Below are 24,791 nucleotides of genomic sequence, written 5' to 3'. Positions count from 1 at the left end.
AATAAGTGTTCTTAACATTCAACACTGGGTTTAGGAACAGTTGCATCTCAATGGATGTTAATTGAAAATATTTATTTTAAGTATGTCAGAATAATATAATTGTTAATTTCAGTGATGTTTCCACTTTTTGTATGTAATTCAGTACCTTACTTCAATAATAATTGATTATATCCTGCCAATATCACACATGAATAGGCAACAGCCATAAGATCAGCTGTAGAGTAATGTGAATTGTCTCCTCATTTTTACCGAGCGAGGTGGCGCAGTGGCTAGCACACTGGACTCGCATTCGGGAGGACGACGGTTCAATCCCGCATCCGGCGCATCCGGCCATCCTGATTTAGGTTTTCCGTGATTTCCCTAAATCGCTTCAGGCAAATGCCGGGATGGTTCCTTAGAAAGGGCATGGCTGATTTCCTTCGCTAATCCGAGCTTGTGCTCCGTCTCTCATGACATCGTTGTCGACGGGATGTTAAACAGTAATCTCCTCCTCCTCCTCTCCTCATTTCCAAAAATTCCTATCTTTGTTCACAGTCAGATATAAGTGTTGAAATTTTTACAGTACGTTGCTGTCATATAGGTGTACAAACTGTGCAAAAATCATTTTTATATTCAGTCCCACCTAAGATAACTAACCCTAAACTTTACAATAACTGAAAATTTTCAAATTTCAAAAATTCATAAAAAATTAAGGAAACATTTGTAAGTGTTCTTGCTCTTTATGAGGCTAGTAGTGTATGATATCTAACTGTAGGAAAAAAATAGACCCTCATAAATCACTCCTTGTTTGTTATTTTTGGGCCTAAAAAGTGGATTTTTGAAAATTTGGATACCAAACTTTGGAGGTCATTTTGACTGGTTATTTTTGAATTGAGGGTATTTTGTGTAACAGACAATGTTGTAGACGACACTTTTCTAAAAACAATCATGTCAATTGCAATGTTGTAACTTAACCCAGTGCAGAGATATTCATAGTTTTGCTAATGTCTCTAAAGTGAAACATCACACGCCAACAAACGAAAATGACTGATATTCAGTAAAGGTGAAAGGTAAAATTTTTTAAAAAACTGTTTTGAACTTCTCAATTATAGGGCAATCACATATAAAACAATTAAAATATATAAAAATGCCAAGCAACCAACCAACTTAATTTTTATTGGACAGCTTCATTTGGATTGACCTTAATGAGAAGTTCAGACAGGCAGGTATTAGAGATGTTAAAATATCACAAGATTTACATAAAAGCACACTGAAAAATAATGTTAGTATATTGCATGAGAATATCAGGGGATTAAAAAACAAAGTAGATGAGCTTCTTGTTTGTTCAGAAGATTTAGAAACTGAGGGAGGAATAGATGTACGATGCCTGTCTGAACATAGTATAGTCACAGGTATGAAAATTGTAAATGTAGGTGGATATAAGCTTTCAGCACATGTAAGTAGAGACACTATGGAGAGAGAAGGAGTTGCCATATATGTTAAAATCTGTCAGAGTGAGAACAATTTGGAAACTAAAAAATTTTGCATAGAGCAACATATACAAGCATGTAAGTGTTGAGCTTAAACTAAATAATAGCACTTTTATATTATAGCTGTGTATAGGTCCCCATTGGGAAATTTTGAACTATTTTTGAAAAATTTTGTTGTGCTATCTATCAGACAAAGGAAAACAAATTATTGTTTGTGGGGATTTCAATGTAGATTTTCTAAAAGAGTAAAATAGAAGTATTACATGGTTCTTTCAATTGGACATCAGTTAATGATTTTCCTACTTGAGTTGTGCAGGAAAGCAGCACACTGATAATGTTTTAATAGACCAAGATAAATTTAATCAAATAAAAACTTTTCCAGTTAAGAATGGTCTATCTGATAATGATGCTCAGCCAGTTACAGTATATGATATAGCTCCATACAGTAATGCAAAACAGTCCTCCAAAAATAGTGCATTCAATTAACATTTTAGCAATTCAAAAATTTTAGGGAAAGCTTTCAACAGTTAGACTGGGATGAGGTGTACAGGGAACATGATGCTAATTTAAAATTTAACCTATTTCATGATACCTTTGTGAGTATATTTGAAAACTGTTTCCCTAAGAATACAGTGAAATATAATTCTATGAAACCATGTAAAAAGCCATGGCTCACTAAAGGTATAAAAATATCTTGTAAACAGAAGAGGGAAACGTACCTTGGAGCTAGGAGGAGTACTGACCCAGAAACAATGAAACATTATAAAAACTACTGCACTGTATTAAGAAAAGTTATTGGAAAGACTAGAAGTATGTGCATTAGGTCTGAGATTAGCACATCTGATAATAAAATTAAAACAATTTGGAATATTGTTAAAAGGGAAACAGGGCAACTGAGAGCACAGAAAGACTGTATTTCTATCAAACACAATGAAAAGTTCAACAAGAAGTCAGAATAAGAAAACATTTTTAATAATAATGTAAGTGTTGTAGAGAAAATATGATCCAGCTATTCGTTAGAAAAGCAGGGCAGTATATGGAAGAGGCAGTACCTATTGAATTTGATAAAACTGAAATTCAACCCACCTCTCCTAATGAAATTAGGAAAATAATAAATTTACTCAAAAGTAAATGCTCACATGGGATTGATGTCATTTCCAACAGAGTACTAAAAGCTTGCTCCCAATAGATAAGTAGGATTCTCAGCCACATATGTAGTAGCTCACTGAAACAGGGTATTTTTCCAGATAGACTGAAATATGCTATTATTAAATCATTGCATGAGAAAGAGGATAGGTCTGATGTTAACAACTACTGCCCAGTCTCACTTCCAACAGCTTTATCCAAAATTCTTGAAAAAGTAATGTATCCAACATTAGCATCACATATTTGTAAAAATGAAATACTAACAAAACGTGAATTTGGTTTTCAGGAAGGCTTTTCAACAGAAAACGCTATATATGCTTTAGCTGATAAAATATTAAATGCATTGAATAACCGAACATAGCCCATTAGAATATTTTGTGATCTCTCAAAGGCTTTTGATTGTGTGAGTCATGAAATTCTTCTAGAAAAGCTTTAGTATTGTGATAAGAGTGGGACACTGCACAAATGGTTTAATTCATACTTAACTGGAAGAATGCAGAAGGTTGAAGTTAACAGTACAGATAGTCTGCAAAAATCAGCAGTCTTCTAACTGGGGAGGTATCAAGAATAGTGTCCCACAGGGTTCAGTCTTCAGTCCCTTATTGTTCTTAATATACACATCAAAAAAAAGTTTTGCATCATCCCGATTCCTAAACCTCCTGAAGATAGACGTTGACTGTGGATATTGTATCACAGACACAGTCCCTTTGACTGTTCAGAGATGTCATTAAACATGCGCAAAGATGTAAACAACCATGCATCAGTTGTGCCTATAAGACGGATGGGGTCCGACAGCCGATCAGTTCCAGTCATTCCACTAGGAAGGAGGTACATGGCTCGTGTTGTCTGTAGTTTGACCGTGCCTACATGGTCAATACCGTGGTTCAATCGCATCCACATTGTTACTTTGTGCCAGGAAGGTCTGTCAACAACAGAAGTGTCCAGGCGTCTCAGAGTGAACCAAAGTGATGTTGTCCGGACATGGAGGAGATACAGAGAGAGAGGAACTGTCGATGACACACCTCAGAGGCCGCCCAAAGGCTACTACTGCAGTGGATGACCGCTACCTACGGATTATGGGTCGGAGGAACCCTGACAGCAACACCACCATGTTGAATAATGCTTTTCGTGCAGCCACAGGACATCGTGTTAAGACTCAAACTGTGCGCAATAGGCTGCATGATGCGCAACTTCACTCCCGACGACTATGGTGAGGTCCACCTTTGCAACTGTGACACCATGCAGCGCAGTACAGATGGGCCCAACAATGTGCTGAATGGACCACTCAGGATTGGCATCACATTATCTTCACTGATGAGTGTCGCATGTGCCTTTAACCTGACAATCGTCGGAGACGTGTCTGGAGGCAACCCCGTCAGGGCGAATGCCTTAGACACACTGTCCATTGAGTGCAGCAAGGTGGAGGTTCTCTGCCGTTTTGGGGTGGCATTATGTGGGGCCTACGCTCACTGCTGGTGGTCATGGAAGGTGACATAATGGCTGTACGATACATGAATGCCATCCTCCGACCAATAGTGCAAACATATCGGCAGCTTATTGGTGAGGCATTCGTCTTCATGGATGACAATTCACCTCCACTTCATGCACATCTTGTGAATGACTTCCTTCAGGATAACAATATCGCTCGACCAAAGTGGCCAGCATGTTCTCCAGACATGAACCCTATTGAACATGCCTGGGATAGATTGAAAGGGCAGTTGATGGGCGATGTAACCCACCAACCATGCTGAGGGATCTACACTGAATCGCTGTTCAGGAGTGGGACAATCTGGACCAACAGTGCCTTGATGAACTTGTGGATAGTATGCCACAATGAACACAGGCACACATGATTGCAAGAGGACATGCTACTGGGTATTAGAGGTACTGGTGTGTACAGCAATCTGGATGATTAAAGTACCCAACAAGCAAGAATCAGCTGAGGAAATTGTAAATAACGTCTTTCAGAAAATTCTTAAATGGTTCTCTGCAAATGTTTCCTCGCTAAATTTTGAGAAAACCCAGTTTATACAATTCTGTACAGTAAATGGCATAACACTATTGATAAATATAGACTATGAACAGAGGTCTGTTGTTAAGGTAGAATACTCAAAATTTCTGGGTGTGTGCATTGATGAGAAATTGAATTGGAAGAAACATGTCAATAATCTGCTGAAACAGTTAAGTTTAGATACTTACGTTCGTAGGGTTTTTGTAAATTTTGGTGATAAACAAATCAGAAAATTAGCCTACGTTGCCTATTTTCATTCACTGTTTTCATATGGCATCATATTTTGGGGCAATTCGCCATTAAGAGAGAAAATATTAATTACACGAAAGTGTGTAATCAGAATAATAGTTGGAGCCAGCCCAAGGTCACCTTGCAGACATTTATTAAGGAACTCTGGATATTTACAGTACCTTCACAATACATATATTCACTTATGAAATTTGTCATTGAGAACCCAGCCCAGTTCAAAAATAACAGCAAAGTGCATAGCTACAACAGTAGAAGAAAGGATGATCTTCACTATTCTGGATTCATTGGCACAGAAAAGAGTGAATTATGCTGCCACAAAAATCTTCGGTCATTTGCCATATAGTATTAAAAGTCTGACAGATAGCCAAACAACATTTAAAAACAAATTACAATAATTTCTGAATGACAACTCCTCCTACTAAATAGATGAATTCTTAGATATGAAGAAGTAGCTGTAAAAAAATAAAAAAAAATGATAAAAATGATGATAATGATAATATAAAAAAAGAAAAATTAATATTTTGTGTAAAGTAAACTTATGTTAAAGTGACACATTCCACATGGTCATGAAATGTTGTATTTGTGATCTGTGGAACAAGGATTTATGTATGTAAAATCTTCATGCAAATTTCTCTCACTTCTTTCCTTGGAGCTCCATATGGCATAATTAGCTTGGAACTCGGGTATACACCATGCGCCAATAAAATTTTGGTTCAGCTTTCTAACTATTGAAATGAAGTGGTCATGTAATATTGTTCTGAACTCTCACAGTTCAGTCAATTCTTCCTCACAAAAGCAGTATGTTGAGTGCCCACCTTCTGCCCTGATACTTAATTTATAACTGACAATAGGAAAAAATTAAAACAAAGAGATCTCTCTTACCATGGTATATTGAATTCATTTAGCATGTCTGATGACATTCTTCAGCAGTTTGGAGTATTGTCTGCAGCAAAATTCTGTAACTGGTGTGACACTCTTTCATGTTGAGATACGGCTCACGTTTTCTCCTGCATGATATTATAATGCCATTAGTTACCTAAACTGACTGTTTATTTAATGGTGCATGTTTGCTATCAGTGTTTTAGTGGAAAGTAACTGTCAGTCTTTGAAGGAGTTGTTCACAAACATACTTGTTGTTAAAGTTGTCTGTGTTACAGACTTTTTGCCAAATGTGCCAGCAGAGATTGGCCTTACACACTGTGGTTGTTCCACTTATTCCCATTGTATTTTGATGAAATAAGCTTCCTGAGCCTTCTGATCAGTTTTTTATCCATGAACCATGGACCTTGCCGTTGGTGGGAAGGCTTGTGTGCCTCAGCAATACAGATAGGTGTACCGTAGGTGCAATTACAACGGAAGGATATCTGTTGAGAGGCCAGGCAAATGTGTGGTTCCTGTAGAGGGGAAGCAGCCTTTTCAGTAGTAGCAGGGGCAACAGTCTGGATGATTGACTGATCTGGCCTTGTAACACTAACAAAAATGGCCTTGCTGTACTGGTACTGCGAACGGCTGAAAGCAAGGGGAAACTACAGCCGTAATTTTTCCCGAGGGCATGCTGCAGTCCAGAATCTTTCTTACCTCAAGTGTCCAGTAGTGTCCCACTTGCACTGGCTATAGGTCTCATGCCAGACTCCCCCTGCGGGTCCGGGGATTAGAATAGGCCCGAGGTATTCCTGCCTGTCGTAAGAGGCGACTAAAAGGAGTCCATCCCCCTCACGGGGGTAGTTAGCGCCTGCGTCCGGAGACGGACGGTTTCACGACCTATAATCGTGGTCTTTTTGGTTTTTCACTTCTCGTTTCTTCCTTCCTTTTGTTGGTTTCTTTCTTTGCTCTTCTCCACCTCACTGTCTTCCTTACTCTTTCCCTTGACTTCTCCTTGCCTTCTCATTGCCTTTTTCTCCTTGCCTTCTCATTGCCTTTTTCTCATTGCCTTTTTCTCCTTGCCTTCTCATTGCCTTTTTCTCATTGCCTTTTTCTCATTGCCTTTTTCTCATTGCCTTTTTCTCATTGCCTTTTTCTCATTGCCTTTTTCTCATTGCCTTTTTCTCATTGCCTTTTTCTCATTGCCTTTTTCTCATTGCCTTTTTCTCATTGCCTTTTTCTCATTGCCTTTTTCTCCTTGCCTTCTCATTGCCTTTTTCTCCTTGCCTTCTCATTGCCTTTTTCTCCTTGCCTTCTCATTGCCTTTTTCTCCTTGCCTTCTCATTGCCTTTTTCTCCTTGCTTCCTCATTGCCTTCTTCTCCTTGCCTTCTCTGGTCTCCGCCTCGGCGTTTGAGACAGTCTGTCCTCTTTCTCCCTCTCTCTCTTCTTTTTCCTCTTCTTCCTTCCTCCCTGTGCGTGTCTGAAGGCCGACCCACGCGTTCGCACGCGTAGCCGGTGACGGGGTAACGCGTAAGTCCCCGCCCTGGGTAGACATGTAAGGCACGCGCGTACCCCCTGGTAAAGGCCAGGCCCGGGGAGGGGTGATTGCCTGAGCTGATACCTTCTGACCATGCCGATTGGTCCCTCCGTCTGTTTCTCGGGAGGTGTGACCTGAGGTGTAAACATTCACCTAAGGCGGGAGTGCCCTCTGAGAGGGTCCCCACAAGGAAGGAGCGCGCCATCGGAGACGCTGGCAATCATGGGGGATTCCTCCGCAATGGATTCTACTCCATCGCTTTCGACTTCGACCCAAAAACGGAAACGTGACCAGCCAACAGTGACAAAAGTACTACCGCCTGCCCCACAGTTCCTCGTAGTTTCTCGATCTGAGGACGGAAAGGATTTTTCCTCTGTCAACCCTTTCGTTATTCAGAAGGGCGTAGATGCCATAGCCGGATCTGTCAAATCTTGTACCAGGTTGCGTAACGGTACCTTATTACTAGAAACTGAGAATGCCTTTCAGGCACAAAAACTGCTTCGGGCCACACTCTTGTACACGTTCCCTGTCCGGGTGGAGGCCCACCGAACTTTGAATTCGTCTCGTGGTGTAGTCTATAGTAGCTCCCTCGACGGATTGACTGACGAGGAGCTTCAATCTTTCCTCGCTGAGCAGGGCGTGACGGCTGTCCATAGGGTCATGAAAAAGGTCAACAATAACCTTGTACCGACCCGGACACTTTTCTTGACCTTCGATAGTGTTAAGCTGCCATCACGCATCAAGGCGGGCTACGAGGTTATTTCTGTCCGCCCCTATGTCCCGACACCTACGCGCTGCTACCAGTGTCAGCGTTTCAATCACACTCGACAGTCTTGCTCCAATGCGGCTAAATGTGTCACTTGTGGCCGGGATGCCCATGAGGGTGACTGTCCACCTCCGTCTCCTCGTTGTGTGAACTGTCAGGGTGACCATGCCGCATCCTCCCGCGACTGTCCTGTCTATAAGGAAGAACGCTGTATCCAAGAAATTCGGGTCAAAGAGAAAGTGTCCACCTCGGCTGCTCGCAAGCTATTGGCTAGTAGGAAGCCCACGCTGCTCCCAGCGGGGAAATACAGCACTGTCCTCGCCTCTCCTCGGACTACCCGGGAGGTAGCAACCCAGACATGCGATCTGACCTTCAGCACCACGGTCGTCCGTTCGGCCAGTGCTAAGATCGCGCGGTCGACGTCTCCTCTTCCTCCCATCACCCCACAGACACCAGCCACTTCCTCAGCTTCTGCTAAGTCGAAGACCCCGAAGTCAGATGCACGGGCCTTCAAGAAGGAACCATCCCGTGCAGACTTCCTCCGTCCCTCGACCTCCCAGCCTTCGACCGGTACTTCCACCAAACGTCCTTCTAAAAAGGCGCATAGGAAGCACAGTTCTCCTTCTCCGCCACGGCGCCTTTCTTCTCCTGCGCCCCCCAGCGGTTGCCGCCCCAGGCCGTCATCCGTTTCGCCTGGCCGCACCGCTGGTAGCCGAACATCTGGCCGTTCACCGGCGGAGGAAGCTCCCCCTCCCGGCCATCCTCCCGAGATGGCCGATGACCCTATAGACCCCATGGACGATGACTGTCCGCCTACTGATAGCGGCGGCAGTGCTCGCTCGAAGCCAGGCCCTAAGCGGCCTTTGAGGTGACCCCTTCTCTCATCTTCCTTTTCTTACGATGGCACTTATTAACTGGAATATTCGCAGCATTCGCTCCAACCGAGAGGACTTGAAGTTGCTGCTCCGCTTGCATCGTCCCCTCGTCGTAGCCCTCCAGGAAACGAAGCTACGCCCATGCGATCAAATTGCCTTGGCACACTACACCTCTGTGCGTTTTGACCTACCCCCTGTGGTAGGTATCCCAGCTCATGGAGGGGTTATGTTGCTGGTCCGGGATGATATTTACTACGATCCCATCACGTTGCACACCGGCCTGCAGGCAGTTACCATCCGCATTACTCTCCCCACCTTTACGTTTTCCTTTTGTACCGTTTACACTCCATCGTCATCTGCCGTTACCCGGGCAGACATGATGCAACTTATTGCTCAGCTACCTGCACCATTTTTGTTAACTGGAGACTTCAATGCCCACCATCCCCTTTGGGGCTCTCCAGCATCCTGCCCGAGGGGCTCCTTGTTAGCAGACCTTTTCAACCAGCTCAATCTTGTCTGCCTCAATACTGGCGCCCCTACTTTTCTTTCGGACACATCTCACACCTATTCCCATTTAGACCTCTCTATATGTACTCCCCAACTTGCACGCCGGTTTGAGTGGTATGCACTTGCTGATACATATTCGAGCGACCACTTCCCGTGTGTTATCCATCTCCTGCAGCATACTCCCTCTCCGTGCTCCTCTAGTTGGACCATCTCCAAGGCAGACTGGGGGCTCTTCTCTTCCAGGGCGACCTTTCAGGATCAAACCTTCACAAGCTGCGATCGTCAGGTCGCACACCTCACGGAAGTCATTCTCGCTGCTGCTGAATATTCCATCCCTCACCCTACTTCTTCTCCATGTCGCGTACCGGTCCCCTGGTGGACCGCAGCATGTAGAGACGCTTTACGTGCTCGTCGACGTGCTTTACGCACCTTTAAACGCCACCCTACAGTGGCGAATTGTATTAATTATAAACGATTACGTGCTCAGTGTCGTCGTATTATTAAAGAAAGCAAGAAAGCCAGCTGGGCTGCTTTCACAAGCACCTTCAACAGTTTTACTCCTTCTGTTGTCTGGGGTAGCCTGCGCCGGCTATCTGGCACTAAGGTCCACTCCCCAGTTTCTGGCTTGAAGGTCGCGAATGAAGTCCTTGTGGCCCCTGAGGCTGTCTCCAATGCCTTCGGCCGCTTTTTCGCCGAGGTTTCGAGCTCCGCTCATTACCACCCTGCCTTCCTCCCCCGCAAACAGGCAGAGGAGGCTAGGCCACCTGACTTCCGCTCCTCGAATTGTGAAAGTTATAATGCACCATTCACCATGCGGGAACTCGAAACCGCACTTGGCCGCTCACGGTCCTCCGCTCCAGGGCCTGATTCTATTCATATTCAGATGTTGAAGAACCTTTCTCCTGCGGGTAAAGGTTTTCTTCTTCGTACATACAATCGCATCTGGATTGAGGGACATGTTCCCGCATGCTGGCGCGAGTCTATTGTTGTCCCGATTCCTAAGCCGGGGAAGGACAAGCACTTGCCTTCCAGTTATCGACCTATCTCGCTTACCAGCTGTGTCTGTAAAGTGATGGAGCGAATGGTTAACTCTCGATTGGTTTGGCTGCTCGAGTCTCGACGCCTACTTACCAATGTACAATGTGGATTTCGTAGGCGCCGCTCTGCTGTTGACCATCTGGTTACCTTGTCGACCTTCATTATGAATAACTTCTTGCGGAAGCGCCCGACCGCGGCTGTGTTCTTTGATTTGGAGAAGGCTTACGACACCTGTTGGAGGGCGGGCATTCTCCGCACCATGCATACATGGTTATCGACCTATCTCGCTTACCAGCTGTGTCTGTAAAGTGATGGAGCGAATGGTTAACTCTCGATTGGTTTGGCTGCTCGAGTCTCGACGCCTACTTACCAATGTACAATGTGGATTTCGTAGGCGCCGCTCTGCTGTTGACCATCTGGTTACCTTGTCGACCTTCATTATGAATAACTTCTTGCGGAAGCGCCCGACCGCGGCTGTGTTCTTTGATTTGGAGAAGGCTTACGACACCTGTTGGAGGGCGGGCATTCTCCGCACCATGCATACATGGGGCTTTCGCGGTCGCCTCCCTCTTTTTATTTGTTCCTTTTTATTGGATCGACAGTTCAGGGTACGTGTGGGTTCTGTCCTGTCAGACACCTTTCGCCAGGAGAATGGGGTGCCACAGGGCTCAGTTTTGAGCGTCGCTCTCTTCGCCATCGCGATCAATCCAATAATGGATTGCCTTCCAGCTGATGTATCAGGCTCCCTTTTCGTGGACAATTTTACCATCTATTGCAGCGCGCAGTGTACACGTGTCCTGGAGCGCTGTCTTCAGCGTTCTCTTGACCGTCTTTACTCCTGGAGTGTCGCCAATGGCTTCCGTTTTTCTGCCGAGAAGACGGTCTGTATTAACTTCTGGCGCTACAAAGAGTTTCTCCCACCGTCCTTACGACTTGGTCCCGTTGCTCTCCCAATCGTGGAGACCACCAAATTTTTAGGCCTTACCTTTGACAGGAAACTTAGCTGGTCTCCACATGTGTCATATTTGGCCGCCCGTTGTACCCGTTCTTTAAATGTCCTCCGTGTTCTCAGTGGTATGTCGTGGGGAGCGGATCGAACCGTCCTACTTCGTCTATATCGGTCGATCGTCCGCTCCAAGCTGGATTATGGGAGCTTCGTATACTCCTCTGCACGGCCATCCATCTTACGCCGCCTCAACTCCATACAACATCGGGGTTTACGACTTGCGATCGGAGCATTTTATACCAGTCCGGTAGAGAGTCTTCATGCTTACGCTGGCGAATTGCCACTCACCTACCGGCGCGATATACTGCTTTGTCGGTATGCCTGTCGGCTACTGTCAATGCCCGACCATCCGTCTTATCGTTCCTTTTTTGACGACTCTCTTGACCTTCAATACGGGTTGTATGTCTCTGCCTTGCTACCCCCTGGAGTTCGCTTTCGTCGCCTCCTTCAACACCTTAATTTTTCACTCCCTGCAACCTTTCGAGTGGGCGAGAGCCGCACGCCACCTTGGCTCCAGGCTCAGGTCCGCGTTCACCTCGACCTCAGCTCGCTCCCAAAAGAGGTCACCCCCGGTTCGGTCTACCACTCCCGTTTTTTGGAACTTCGTTCGAAGTTCATCAACATGACTTTCATTTATACAGATGGCTCTAAGACCAATGACGGGGTCGGGTGTTCCTTTATTGTCGGGGCACAAAGTTTCCAATACCGGCTCCATGGCCATTGTTCGGTCTTCACAGCTGAGCTCTTTGCCCTCTACCAGGCTGTTCTTTACATCTGCCGCCACCGACATTCTGCTTATGTCATATGCTCAGATTCCCTGAGCGCCATCCAGAGCCTCAGTGATCCGTACCCGGTTCACCCTTTCGTACACCGGATCCAACGCTCTCTCCAGCAGCTGGTGGACGTCGGTACGCCGGTTAGCTTTATGTGGGTTCCTGGCCATGTCGGTCTCCCTGGGAACGAAGCTGCAGATGCCGCGGCCAAGGCTGCGGTCCTCCAGCCTCGGACAGCTTCTTGTTGTGTCCCTTCGTCCGATTTTAGCAGGGTCATTTGTCGGCGCGTCGTGTCGCTGTGGCATGCCGATTGGGCTGCACTTACCGACAACAAGCTTCGGGCCTTAAAACCTCTTCCCGTGGCTTGGACGTCCTCCTCACGCCCTTCTCGGCGGGAGGAGGTCGTTTTAGCAAGGTTAAGAATTGGACACTGCCGGTTCAGCCATCGCCATCTGCTGACGGCTGCGCCGGCGCCGTTCTGCCCATGTGGGCACTTGCTGACGGTTAGGCACATTTTAATGTCCTGTCCAGATCTTACCACACTGCGCCTCGATCTTAACCTGCCTAATACTTTCGATGCCATTTTAGCGGATGACCCACGAGCAGCTGCTCGTGTTCTTTGTTTTATCAATTTGACAAACCTCGCTAAGGACATTTGATGATGTTTTTTAATCCTCTGCCTGTCCGTCTGTCTTTTGTGTTTTCCCTTTTAGTTGTTGTTGTCAACTTGTGCCTCGCGGTGCATTTTTAGAGTAGTCAGGGCGCTAATGACCATTGAAGTTGTGCGCCCTAAAACCACAAAAAAAAAAAAAAAATCATGCCAGACACTTGTATCACAAATCTTCCATCAGAATGTGTGTAGTCACCTTTTAGAATTTATTCTCAATGTTTCATCAAATGTATTTCTGCTGAACAAAGGTGTTGTGTGGCTCGGAGAATGTAGTGTGTCGTGCACTAGACATGAATCAAAGAACAGTGGGATAGTTTCCTGTAAACAGGTAAGTTGGTTTTTAATCAGGAATGATTCGCCCTAACTGTTAGACTGGTCCCTGGAACAACCATGCCAGTGTTGTGGAAAATGGACTGACAGGGCAACACCAGTGTCCTTGTTGGGGGCAAAATTATTTTAAGAGCTGATATGCCACTGCATCTGTTTTTCAGAAGAATACAGAGCACCGACATCCTGCAGTGGTTTGTGTGTGTTGTTAGAGATTGTTTAAGGACAGAAGATTTGTCAGTTTCTTTTTGGGAGTATTGATAGAATGCCATTTTCCATTGCTTGATAGCTTAGTGTATCAGGGGGCAGGGGAAGGGGAAAGGGTTGGGATTAAAAATACATTTCCTCAACTCACCCTATAGGAAATAACATCCAGTCTATTTTATTGCAGATCATGGCACGTCGTAAGTTCTGTGCAAAGAATTCTGATCCAATGGACCAGTGGCTGGAGTCACATGGATTTTATCGCAAGCACACAGCAAGAGATGGATCTTGTTTATTTAGAGCAGTTTCAGAACAGGTAGGTTGTTGTTGTTGTGGTGGTGGTGGTGGTGGTGGTGGTGGTGGTAATATAAGTACAGTCAACTGGCTGGCTGTGGAGCGTGTGACCATTGAAAAGTTTTGTGACCTCCTACAAAGATTACCTGTTTCCTGGTGTATTGTATATCATTCTGCACCCCAAGCGAGATGTCAGGTCTGTTATGGTTGAGATGCCAAGCAACTGCAAAGAATATTACAGTCCTTTAAGCAGTAAAGGCCAAATGCCTGTGAGTTAAAAAGGGGAGCAAGAAAAGTAGTTCTGCTCCAGGGGGGCTCACATCACTTTTGTGACTACATGCTTGGCCAAGACAGGGTCCCAGCTCTTGTAGTACTACCTTCCTTTCCGTGTTGCAAGTCTATTTCTCCTGTTCTTTTTTTTCCCCTCTCTACCTTTCTTCTATATGGTCTTCTTGGTGGAGATTGTGCTTTTGTGCTTGAATCTGGTCTGAGTTTTGGACACTAGCTTCCGTACCCTCCGGACTTCTGCAACTTTCATTATTAATTATATAGTCCCCTTTTTGGGATTGACTTGGTAGTTTATAACACTACTGTCAGCTACTGCTATACCATAACCTCAAAGCTGGAGGAAGTTCGTATCATGAAATTATTTTTATTCAAGTAATTATAGTATGAATAAGCAGAGCAGTGTTACCCTCTGAAATGATTTTATTTGTGTTGACCATGATATACCAAATGGAGGTGGCTTATCGGAAATGAAAATCAGAAGTACGTAAATATTTTAACAGTGTTGAACAATGTTTAACCTATCCACACTGTTCAAAGGATAAAGGAAAATGGTTGCCAGCCTAATTAGGCAAGAGAATGATTGACATTCTTGTTCAAGAAAATAGGTATGAGTAACTTTAACAAACACAACCTATACTTTTCCACACGAGTGCAATGAACTCTAGCACCTGAATGCAGTATGTTCACATTAAGGTTGGAGCTAACAGATTAGAACAAACTATTTATGTAAATATAACAGATAACAAAACACACTATTGCCTTGAGGACTTAGTAAAAGTAAATGGTCTCAATAACGTTTCTATTAATATTCACTGTAGAATCTTAAATTGGACATAGGTTTAATATTACTTTTCAAACAAATTCCTATCTGACATGAAATATCTATATGGTCCATAGCAAATTTAGTTACTATGCATATATTAACTCTTTCACAACTTAACACCTTTCTACTTAGAATGAAAATTAAATGGAATTCAGTAACAGATTACTTCTCACTGTCTTTTGAGTAAAGAAGTTACCGTTTTCATATGTAGTTGTCCTTCTATTAATCGTACCTGCACAGTGGTATGAAGGCCACTCTATACTTTTGCATCTCTACAAAAGTCTGATCGCATCTTGATTATGGGAGCCTGGCATGTGGCACCGCATTGTCTTCAGCATTTCAGATGTTGGACCCGATACACCATTGTGCAGTCAGACTTGTGACAGGAGCCTTTCGGACCAGCCCTGTGAACAGCCTACTTCAGGAGGCTGGTGTTCCTCCCCTGCAGATCAGGTGCTAAAAACTGCTGCTCAGCTATGCAATACACATTCATCCTTGGATCAGCCTTGACTTCTCCTTTGGACCAAAATACTCAATAGAACCTGTGGTTTTCTGCCACCTGTTCCTGGGTGTGTTTGACACATTTCTGGAATGAGATGTGGTGTACCGTGACATCTCTATGGTTTTGCCTACTACGTTCCCTGCTGAACAGATTTAGAATTAGTGGCCACTGCTCAAACCCTCAGCCACTTTTATTGCTCTTGAGTCATTCTTTATTGGCAGTGACTCCTTGAGTAGCCTTCAGGCTGTTGACCAGTACTACCCTTGACATTAATTGGTTGTGACTATTCAGTATATCCTGTGTGTGTGTGTGTGTGTGTGTGTGTGTGTGTGTGTACTGTTGTTAGAACATAGTTGACGCTCCCACAGGAGGCAAATTTGAACTCCCAATGCAGAATGGAGGTGTATATGTTTGACCAGTAACTCTGTCTGTCTGTCTGCCCTGACATAGTTCTCAAACGAAAGTTCAGATTTTAAAGCTGTTTTTTTATTTGAAAGCTGGTTTAATCGGGATGGTTCTTAGCTATATTTCTGAAAGTCTGTTCAGCCATTTAAATTTCATCAGTTATATGAAGTAAAAATGTTTTCCACCAGCGTGCTCTCTTGAAATACGTTACGTAGTCCATAAGAACTACATCAAGTTACGTAGTACCAGATTGTAGAGCTCAAAAAGATGTACCTAAATGAAAGATTACGGTTGAACGATAATGATGATTTTTTGTCTTCTGAAGTCGCCTGTTTCAGCATCTACAAAGTAGAAAAAGTGTGATTGTGACTCAACTGTGAAAGACAAACACATCCTCTCAACAACTTTTTGTGGTTCTTTTTGAGGTCTACAATTCATTACTAAAGCAAATGATTTTGCTCTAATAGTTTAAGCAGCATACTGCAAGAGAGCACGACGGCAGCCCACTTTCTTGCGACTTGACTTACAATTATAGCCACAGCTTATTTCTTGTGCTACCTAAAGTAGCTAAATATATACTGATAGATAGTAAATGCCTATATCTGTGAGTCAAACAAAGAAACATGTAAATCGCATAAGTGGTTCTCGAGTTATAATTGCGTATCTGTATGTCTGTTTGTGAATTCAGTCTTTGTAGTCCATGATTCAGACAGGTCATGTCTGTCTTTTTCAATTTGTATCAATTTACCTTTTTAGCCATCGCTGCCTCACAGAGAGGCAAACAAACAATCCAACAGGCACTTTCGGAATTCTCATTCAACAATATTACTCACTCACTCTATGTACGTCAGTCGCTTGCAGTTCAGTTGTTGTTCTGCTCAGAACCAACAGCATTGTTTCGGTTTGTTTGTAGTGTTTATTTACACATTGTGACTGTGAGTGGACACGAGAGTTTAATGGTTATGTATACCTCTACAAAAATTAGTGACGTCTTTAAACCTAAAAGACAAAAAGTTAGTGAGCAACTGCGGCTGGAGAAGAAGATGCAAACAACAAGGCAGATGATCTTTCTCCTAAGAAGTCGTCGCTAAATGAAAATATCTGTAAGTTGGTGGATATGGATACGGACAAAACATCTATAGACAGTAATGATGATGAAAAGCCAGATTGTTGGTCTATTGAACAATGTACATATTATAAAGCTAAAAACCCGTGGTTAATTAATAAAAAAAAGCTAGGTTACCAAGTTTGTGGAAGTGTATCTACACTAGGTGCTGAAAAAATGAAAGGTTTAAAACTGAGTGAGCAATGGGTTTTAGGGACTGTAAGCTCATATGGGACAAATGAAAAAGATCAACTAACGTCTCTTGAGAAAAAACTATTTGATCACCGCAAGTCCCAAGCTCATGGTTTAGTGAACAAAATCCAGACTAACGCAGAAAAACATCATATTCAGAACTCGGTTGCTTCCATGGTAAAGGAACAAGAAGTTGTTACTGAGCGTGTATTTCGCACAGCTTATAAGCAAGCAAAGTTAAATAGACGATTTTATGAGTTTGAAACAGAAATTGATCTCCAAATTAAAAATGGTTTGGATATGGCCCGGATACTACATTCAAATGTTCTTTGCTCTAATATAGCACTTGATATTTCTGACCAGATCTGATAAATAATTTAATAAAGAGTGATTCCAAATTTTCACTTCTTTTGGATGAAGCTGCTTCTCTTTCAAACAAAAACGCTTTGATTGTATACTTTAGAACCTTGTTAAAAGGAATGAAAAACCCCATGACAATTTTTTGACGCTTTTTGAGCTAAATGACACAACACTATCTGGTATCTTGAAAGAACTTTTAAAGCAGTTAGAATCACTAGGTCTAGGCTATGACTTTTTGAAAGACCATTTAATCGCTTTGACTTGCGATGGAACTTCTGTCATGTTAGGAAAAAAATCTGGCCTCGCAAAGCAAGTGATGAAAATGTTTCCAAACTTATTCATCTGGCATTGTTTGAATCATCATTTAGAACTCGTCGTGCACGACACGATAGAAGAAGTAGCGAGAATTAATCACTTTAAAATATTCATGGGTAAAGTTAGAAATATCTTCAGCTGCTCTATGAAAAACAGCAGGGAGCTGGCGGTTGTTGCTAAAGGTTTGGAGCAAGAAATTTTAAAAATCGGTTGTGTGCTTGACTCTCATTGGGTGACCTCCAGTTTATTGGCAGTAAAAGCTGTACAGTCATTTTTAGAAGCATCAGAGGACACGAAACGGGACTCAAAATGGTCTACTTACAAAGGGCTTTGTAATACATTGTCATCTACATCTTTTGTCCCCAAACTAGCTGTAATGTATGATGCCTTAGAAGAGTTGGCCGATCTATTCCTACAGCTTCAAATATAAAGTGTAAACCATGTTCAAGCTTACGATGACATTAGACTTCTAATAAAAGTGTTTGAGAGTCAGGTTGATGCAATGGGACAACATGCAAATGTAGCTAACATTGCACTGGAAAATATGAACTTTCAATGTGTCGAATTTTCTGAAAGAACAAATATTTCTAAGATTTATGATAAACAGTTTTTCACAACTTGGCAAATAATTTGTCATCCAGGCTGTTGTTGTTGTTGTTGTTGTTGTTGTTGTGGTGGTGGTGGTGGTGGTGGTGGTGGTGGTGGTGGTGGTGGTGGTGGTGGTGGTGGTCTTCAGTCATGAGACTGGTTTGATGCAGCTCTCCATGCTACTTCATCCTGTGCAAGCTTCATCTCCCACCACCTACTACAACCTACATCCTTATGAATCTGTTTAGTGTATTCATATCAACAGTCAATGCATCTGAAAGCTACAATGTTATGAATGACAGGAAGGTCATTCACCCCAATTCTGGCCTAAAAACATATTTATCACTCAAGGAGAAAATGAGAAATTTTGGAATGTGTGAAAGATTTAAAATTAATAGCCCTCGTGAAATAATACTTAAGGGAGTACAATCAGGATCTGAAACCAGTACTAAGTGGAGAAACTCCAACTATTCTTGTACAGCCACCAATGTTCAAAAAATTCTTATCAGTAATAAACAGGATTGCAGTGTCGAATGCGGAGTGTGAACGGGGCTTTTCTGCAATGAACTTAATTCTGCAATGAACTTAATTATTACGCATCAGACTTCTGGGACCACCTGTAGCTAGATATGAACCTGGGCATCATGTAAAGTCTTGGCTGGTGAAGGGATATCATTCTGCACTTGCTACTCAGTCAGAAGCATGAAATGATAGTGTATAATGAAGACAATACTGTATTATGGAAATGTTTTTCTTAATCCATCTCAAACTGTTTGTGATTGATTGTGTTTGAAATAATTTCACACTGCTTACTTTTTCTTCCTTTGTTTGAGCCACAGAGTATGAACTTAGTTAAAACTGTGAGCTCAGTTAAAATTCAATATGTCCTAAAAAGGTACTTTTTACAAATAAATATAAAACGTATATTCTGTATAAACTGACTGGCCATATGCCACTGACTTTTGTCAGAATAACAAAATGGCTCTGAGCACTATGGGACTTAACTTCTGAGGTCATCAGTCCCCTAGGACTTTAGAACTACTGAGACCTAACTAACCTAAGGACATCACACACATCCATGCCTGAGGCAGGATTCGAACCGGTGACCGTAGCAGTCGTGTGGTTCCGTTAGAATAACAGACGTTTGTCATTTTAAGTACCGAGTGAGGTGGCGCAGTGGTTAGCACACTGGACTCGCATTTGGGAGGACGACGGTTCAATCCCGCGTCTGGCCATCCTGATTTAGGTTTCCCGTGATTTCCCTAAATTGCACCAGGCAAATGCTGGGATGGTTCCTTTGAAAGGGCATGGCTGACTTCCTTCCCCATCCTTCCTTAATCCAATGACCTCACTGTTTGGTCTCTTTCCCCAAACAATCCAATCCAATCCAGTCCAATCATTATTAAGTTAATATGCTATGTTGAAAGTGTAATAAAATTGAAAGTGAAGTATTTAAACAAAGTTGTATACCCTTAGGTCACAGATATATAGTGTATGTTGACAGGACTCATTATTTTATGACTGAAGGGAAATTAAATTCATACTTCAGATTACAAAATTGTAATCTCAAAATTAGCGCTGAATATGATTTATTATTAATGTGGCATTCTTGATTTGGAATCATTTGTAATTTTATCATAAATGAGTTAACCGGTCGATACTCAATCCAACCAATTCAGTTTATTGGTCATTAGCGTTTTAATTGTTGAATGGCAAATCGAGCCAAAAATCTGCTAAGATGCGGGATTCTTAAAGTTCTGAACTGGTGCTTGAAACAGTGTAACATTTTCGTCCAGCCCACTGGAATAAAATTGTTTAAATAATGGTTTAATGTACAAACCAATTTTTTTATATACACAGTATGTTATTGGAAATGAAAAAGTAATTTTAACAGAGCTATAATGGAAGTCAAGAAGCTTTGATATTTTTGTAAAATGTTCTCCAAAGATGGGTGATTATTATGAGTGTGACCTTGATTGAAACGGTTGACTCTGCTGTGAAACTGATTTTCATTTAAGTGCATGTTTATTTTTGTAATAGTTCTCTCCAATGCCAAATGCGTTGATTGCATTTCCTACAAGATGTATTCTACGTGTAAAACCTTTTTCAGTCAGATTGCAGCAAATGTGTTAACATTTGTGATAATGTGTCCCTTTTGATTGTTTATGGTTTAATAAATAAATATTCAGTTTGCAGCGGCTACTCATGAAATATGTTTTTCTCAGTTAAGACAGTATGGGCTTATAGCAAAGAACAAATCTGTCATCTCTATGAAGAGTTTCTCATTTTCTGAGTATTGTAACGTAATGTATAGCGTCACAGAATTTCCCAGTTTAATGGTTAGTCCTGAATAAAATTGGTAATTTTTTATCAGATCTCTCTTTGATTGCTGTTGCTAACAACAAAATCCCACGATCCTTGAATTTTCATAATTGTTTTCCAGCAATTAATTTCTTTATATATTTGAGTAAATTATTTTTGTGTGAATCTGTGCTGTAGACAGAAAAAGCATTTCTTCAGTTATGCTCACTGCAGGAAGCAAGATATTGAAATATTTAAATTACGTGGAATTTTCCACAACTATTGTTTTCATTTAGAAACAATACCCGTTGGTGCGTGTTTTATGGTCAGGCATATTGTAACTTAACTGCATTACAGTTTTGTTATAGAAGTAATCTTATTTAAACTAATTTCTGTGGGGTCATAATAGCCTGTGTTCTGTGTTTACAATCATGAGCAGAACAAAAGGTAATGTTTATTGAGTGATTTGGTAGACAGTACTGACAATAGTTGAATCCAATGTTTTGGCATTGTGCAGTGTCACAACAGCAGTTAGGCTTACATTCCGTATAGATTCAGAATTACTTCCTAAATTACAATGTTTAAAAAGTTTCACTGGCATTTTCAAGCACGCTTCATGTTTTAGTTTGATTACAGAGAAATAATCAGTAGATGCAGAAAGAAAGAAAGAGATGAAACTGACTTTCTGAGTTAAGTGCAAAAGATCTCTCATGATACCACTGAGAAGCAGTTCTCTGCGTGCCCAATCATTCAAGCCGGCCGAATTGGCCGAGCGGTTCTAGGCGCTTCAGTCTGGAGGAGTGGTAGAAGGGGGCACGTTCTGGCACCTAAAAGTTTAGAAATTAAGCACTGCTCCTCTCTGTGTTGTAGAGCACATTAGCCTCGTTGGCCACATGATAGATTGGAGGGGTGTCTCATTGCCTGCTCAGACCCAAGGGGCCCATGGATGCTGTTGATCAGTGGTCTAGCCTGGATCCTACCTTCCCACATTTTTTAAAATTATTCTTATCTTTCGTGGGATTTTTATCCTGTCTGTGTAACCAGTTTCCTTCTGGTACTGGAGGGTGTGGAAGTACTGGATGGATACAGATGGTGCGCTTTTGTTTGGCTGCTATTTGGGAATGAGGCTCACTTTGTAGCTATCAATCTTCAGAAGATGCTGAGTTACCATTAACTATCTTGTGGCAGATTGTGTAAGTGCTTCAGGCATAGAGGTTCTTGTCTGATCAGCAGTCACTAGTATTCTACAGCTACCTATGAAAATGGCATTTGTAAATAACTTGCAAACAATAAAGTCACTTTGGATGTGTATGAAAGCAGACTTAGGGGCACTTTGGGTACAAAAATTGTCTCCAGGATGTGTGTCTTCAAGTGACATCTTTGCTAACGAAGCTCAGAATTGTTAAAAATTCAACACGTACAGGAGAGGCTATTCCAGATTGGATTTTGATATCAGTTAATTTAATAATATTAAAATGTATTACATTATATACTATATTAATATTGAAAATTGTTGCTGCAGCTAATGCCAGTCTTCATTGATGGATCTGAACAATACTAAAAGGTTGACACCTGGGGTTCCCCTGTTAGTGTCCTGTAAATCCACTTGCGAAATTAGCGCTCTGTCTGTGATGGAGCGATATGGCGCATTACACTGGAGGAGTTAGCCATGAAATGTGTCATATGCATAGAATGTTTAAGTGTACTGTTAGCCATCTCATGCATGGACTTGGCAGAGGATTTCATCCAGTCCATCCAGGAGACCCCACTTCAGCTAAAACTTCTGTGGAAATTGGTGGTGTTCTGCTGGGTAACAGGATATGTGGAATTAAAGGCAACAAAGGTGATACAGCAGCTGTGGAGACGTGCGATATCTGCAGTTCAACATTGTTGGGTCCCTCAGGTATCTTAACTCGTAGAGGCCCCCCAGGGGACTCGGGGACTCAATGTTCTTTCATGAATTAGTGTACGGCGCTCTTGGGGACCCGAGCTGTTGCAGCTCATTCTTCCTTCCCAGGCTGCATTTCCTTCATTTTGCCCCTCACTCCTTCCCCACTGCCCTCTCCTTCGACTCTCTCTGTTTCCTTATTTATGTCGACCTGGCTATACATCAGATTCCCTGTATTCCTTGTGGTTTTGTGCTTCTTGCCTGTTTTCTTTCATCCTTTTTTTCTGTTTCTGGTCCATCCTTGGGGTTTGATCTCGTTAGGGGAAGAGCTTCCTCCCTAGCATCTACGGTGGGGTTGGGGATCCCCCCATTCTTCCCGTCTTCCTTCCCTGCTCTTGTTCTCCTCCACCAGGCTAGATCACCAACATGTGTAGCTGTTATGCACCCATCTGGTTGAGCCCCCTGAGAACACAAGGATCACATTACTGATACCTGAGCTGTTCCCTCCCCATATATGCCAGAGTGGTTGCTTCTCATCCTGGAGCATCGGAACTCCCAGCAATGGCGCCATACATGGCTTTCCTTGCTGTGGCTGGGTGGCATCCATAGGGAGAGCCCCTGATTGGAGTGCGTGGTATCAGGGCAGATGCTTGGCACATGAAGTGTATCAAGCTGCAAGAATCTAGCCGTCTTTGCATGTGGTAAAAGATAATTGAATGCTACTTCGTATGACCCTGCAGCCTTCCCTTCTGTGGCTACACCCTGGAAAGAGGGCAATGCTCGCCATCTTGGGATGAAGCACTTTCCTCACTATCTGGTCTGTACTAGTACAGACGGGGACACATTCTTCACCACAAAGCTGTTGTTTCTTGCAGAAATATCAAGGAGAAGTTTGGCAAAGTGGTGTCTTTCAGTCAGATGTGGTTGGGCTCTCTGTTGATCAAAGCTGCTGCTGCTGCAGCTGCTGCTGCTGCCCAATCTGCACATCTTCGTACTTGTGATCATCTTGGTGATGTCCCAGTGTCTATTACCCCTCACCAATCACTGAATATGGTCCAGGAAGTGATTTTTCATTGGGATATCATCCTGCAAACTGATGAACTCCAGGGTAATCTGGAGTGACATGACATACGTGATGTGTGCAGATGGGTCGTAAAGACAACCTCACCAATACCAGCGCCTTTATTCCGTCTTTCAATGGAGATAGTCTGGTACCGCACGCTGTGGGATTTGAATCCCCCACCAGACGTCATGCACGTCGAAGACCCCTAGAGGTGTCTGCACCATCGCGCTGTAAGCTGTGGCGGCACGCACCTCCTTGTCCGCATTTAGTGTGAGGGTGCCACAGTGGAACACGTGGTTCAAGTGGCCAATAGCGGTGCTCCCGATAGAGTACTTAAGCGCCTGCCTCTCGCTCAGCCAGCCAGTCTAATCTTGCATACGTCTCTGGACACATCGCCTCACATTAGACAGCTTACGTACTTTCTTGTTCTGCGTATGAGTGGACGTGGTTGTTAGGTTCCTTGTGACTCCGTTGTTTCGATCTTGTTGTTGTTCGTTCTGTCCTTCGTTGATCGTGTCCATCCTATCCTGTTGTGTTGTTGTTCGCGGGCCGCTCCGCGGGTCCCACCGCGCCTTCCGTCACTTCAACCCCGTGACCATTCCAGTCGCAGTTACAATAGATAGCCTCCCAGAGAAGGTAACGGTCATCTGTTACTGATGTGATGTAGAGCCATACATCCTGCCACCCATGAGGTGCTTTTGGTGCTGGTTTTGGGCATATATCAGTGTTGGTTAGAATGTCAGTGACAGAGCACCTTGAGTTCCTGCTGCTAATAAGGTGAGTACACTGTTTGTTTGTTGCATGTTTTTACGAGCTTCAAACAGGAGCAACTTGTTTCAGTTATCTGTGTAGCTACTAGTTTATTTTTGTAATTTATTGTGTGTTTGAGTCGTCCACCCTGTTCCAGAGGAAGCTCTTTGTCCTACAAGATCTGGGCATTCACATAGGGTGGGTTTGCTGGTAGTTGAAAGCTCCAATGTTAGACATGTAATGCGGCCCTGTAAGAACATGGTTGCCAAGGAGGTGAAGGAAGCCAGTGTGTACTCTTTGTGCATACTGGGAGGGAGTCATTCTGGATGTGGAAAGGGCACTTCTGGGTGCCATAAAGAGTACAGGGTGCAGCCAACTGGTGGCTGATGTTGGTACCAGTGATGTTCGTCGCATTGGATCAGAGGAGATTCTCTCGAGTTTCGAGTGGCTAGCAGAAATGGTAAAGACTGCCAGTCT

At 43.0% G+C, this 24,791-nt stretch overlaps 1 protein-coding gene across 1 annotated transcript in view; it reads left to right on the top strand.

Annotated features, from left to right (window-relative positions):
* Positions 1-24,791, top strand: part of LOC126183797 (uncharacterized) — a 258,705-nt gene that overhangs the window by 30,562 nt on the left and 203,352 nt on the right. The window contains exon 2 of the mRNA XM_049926039.1: positions 13,628-13,756. Coding sequence (XP_049781996.1) covers positions 13,631-13,756 — 126 coding nt within the window. The 5' untranslated portion in view covers positions 13,628-13,630. The remainder of the gene's footprint in view (positions 1-13,627; positions 13,757-24,791) is intronic.

Source organism: Schistocerca cancellata, chromosome 4, assembly GCF_023864275.1.
Source record: "Schistocerca cancellata isolate TAMUIC-IGC-003103 chromosome 4, iqSchCanc2.1, whole genome shotgun sequence".
NCBI lineage: Eukaryota > Metazoa > Arthropoda > Insecta > Orthoptera > Acrididae > Schistocerca > Schistocerca cancellata.
Note: the sequence above shows the minus strand (reverse complement) of the source record. Positions and strands in the feature narration are given on the sequence as shown.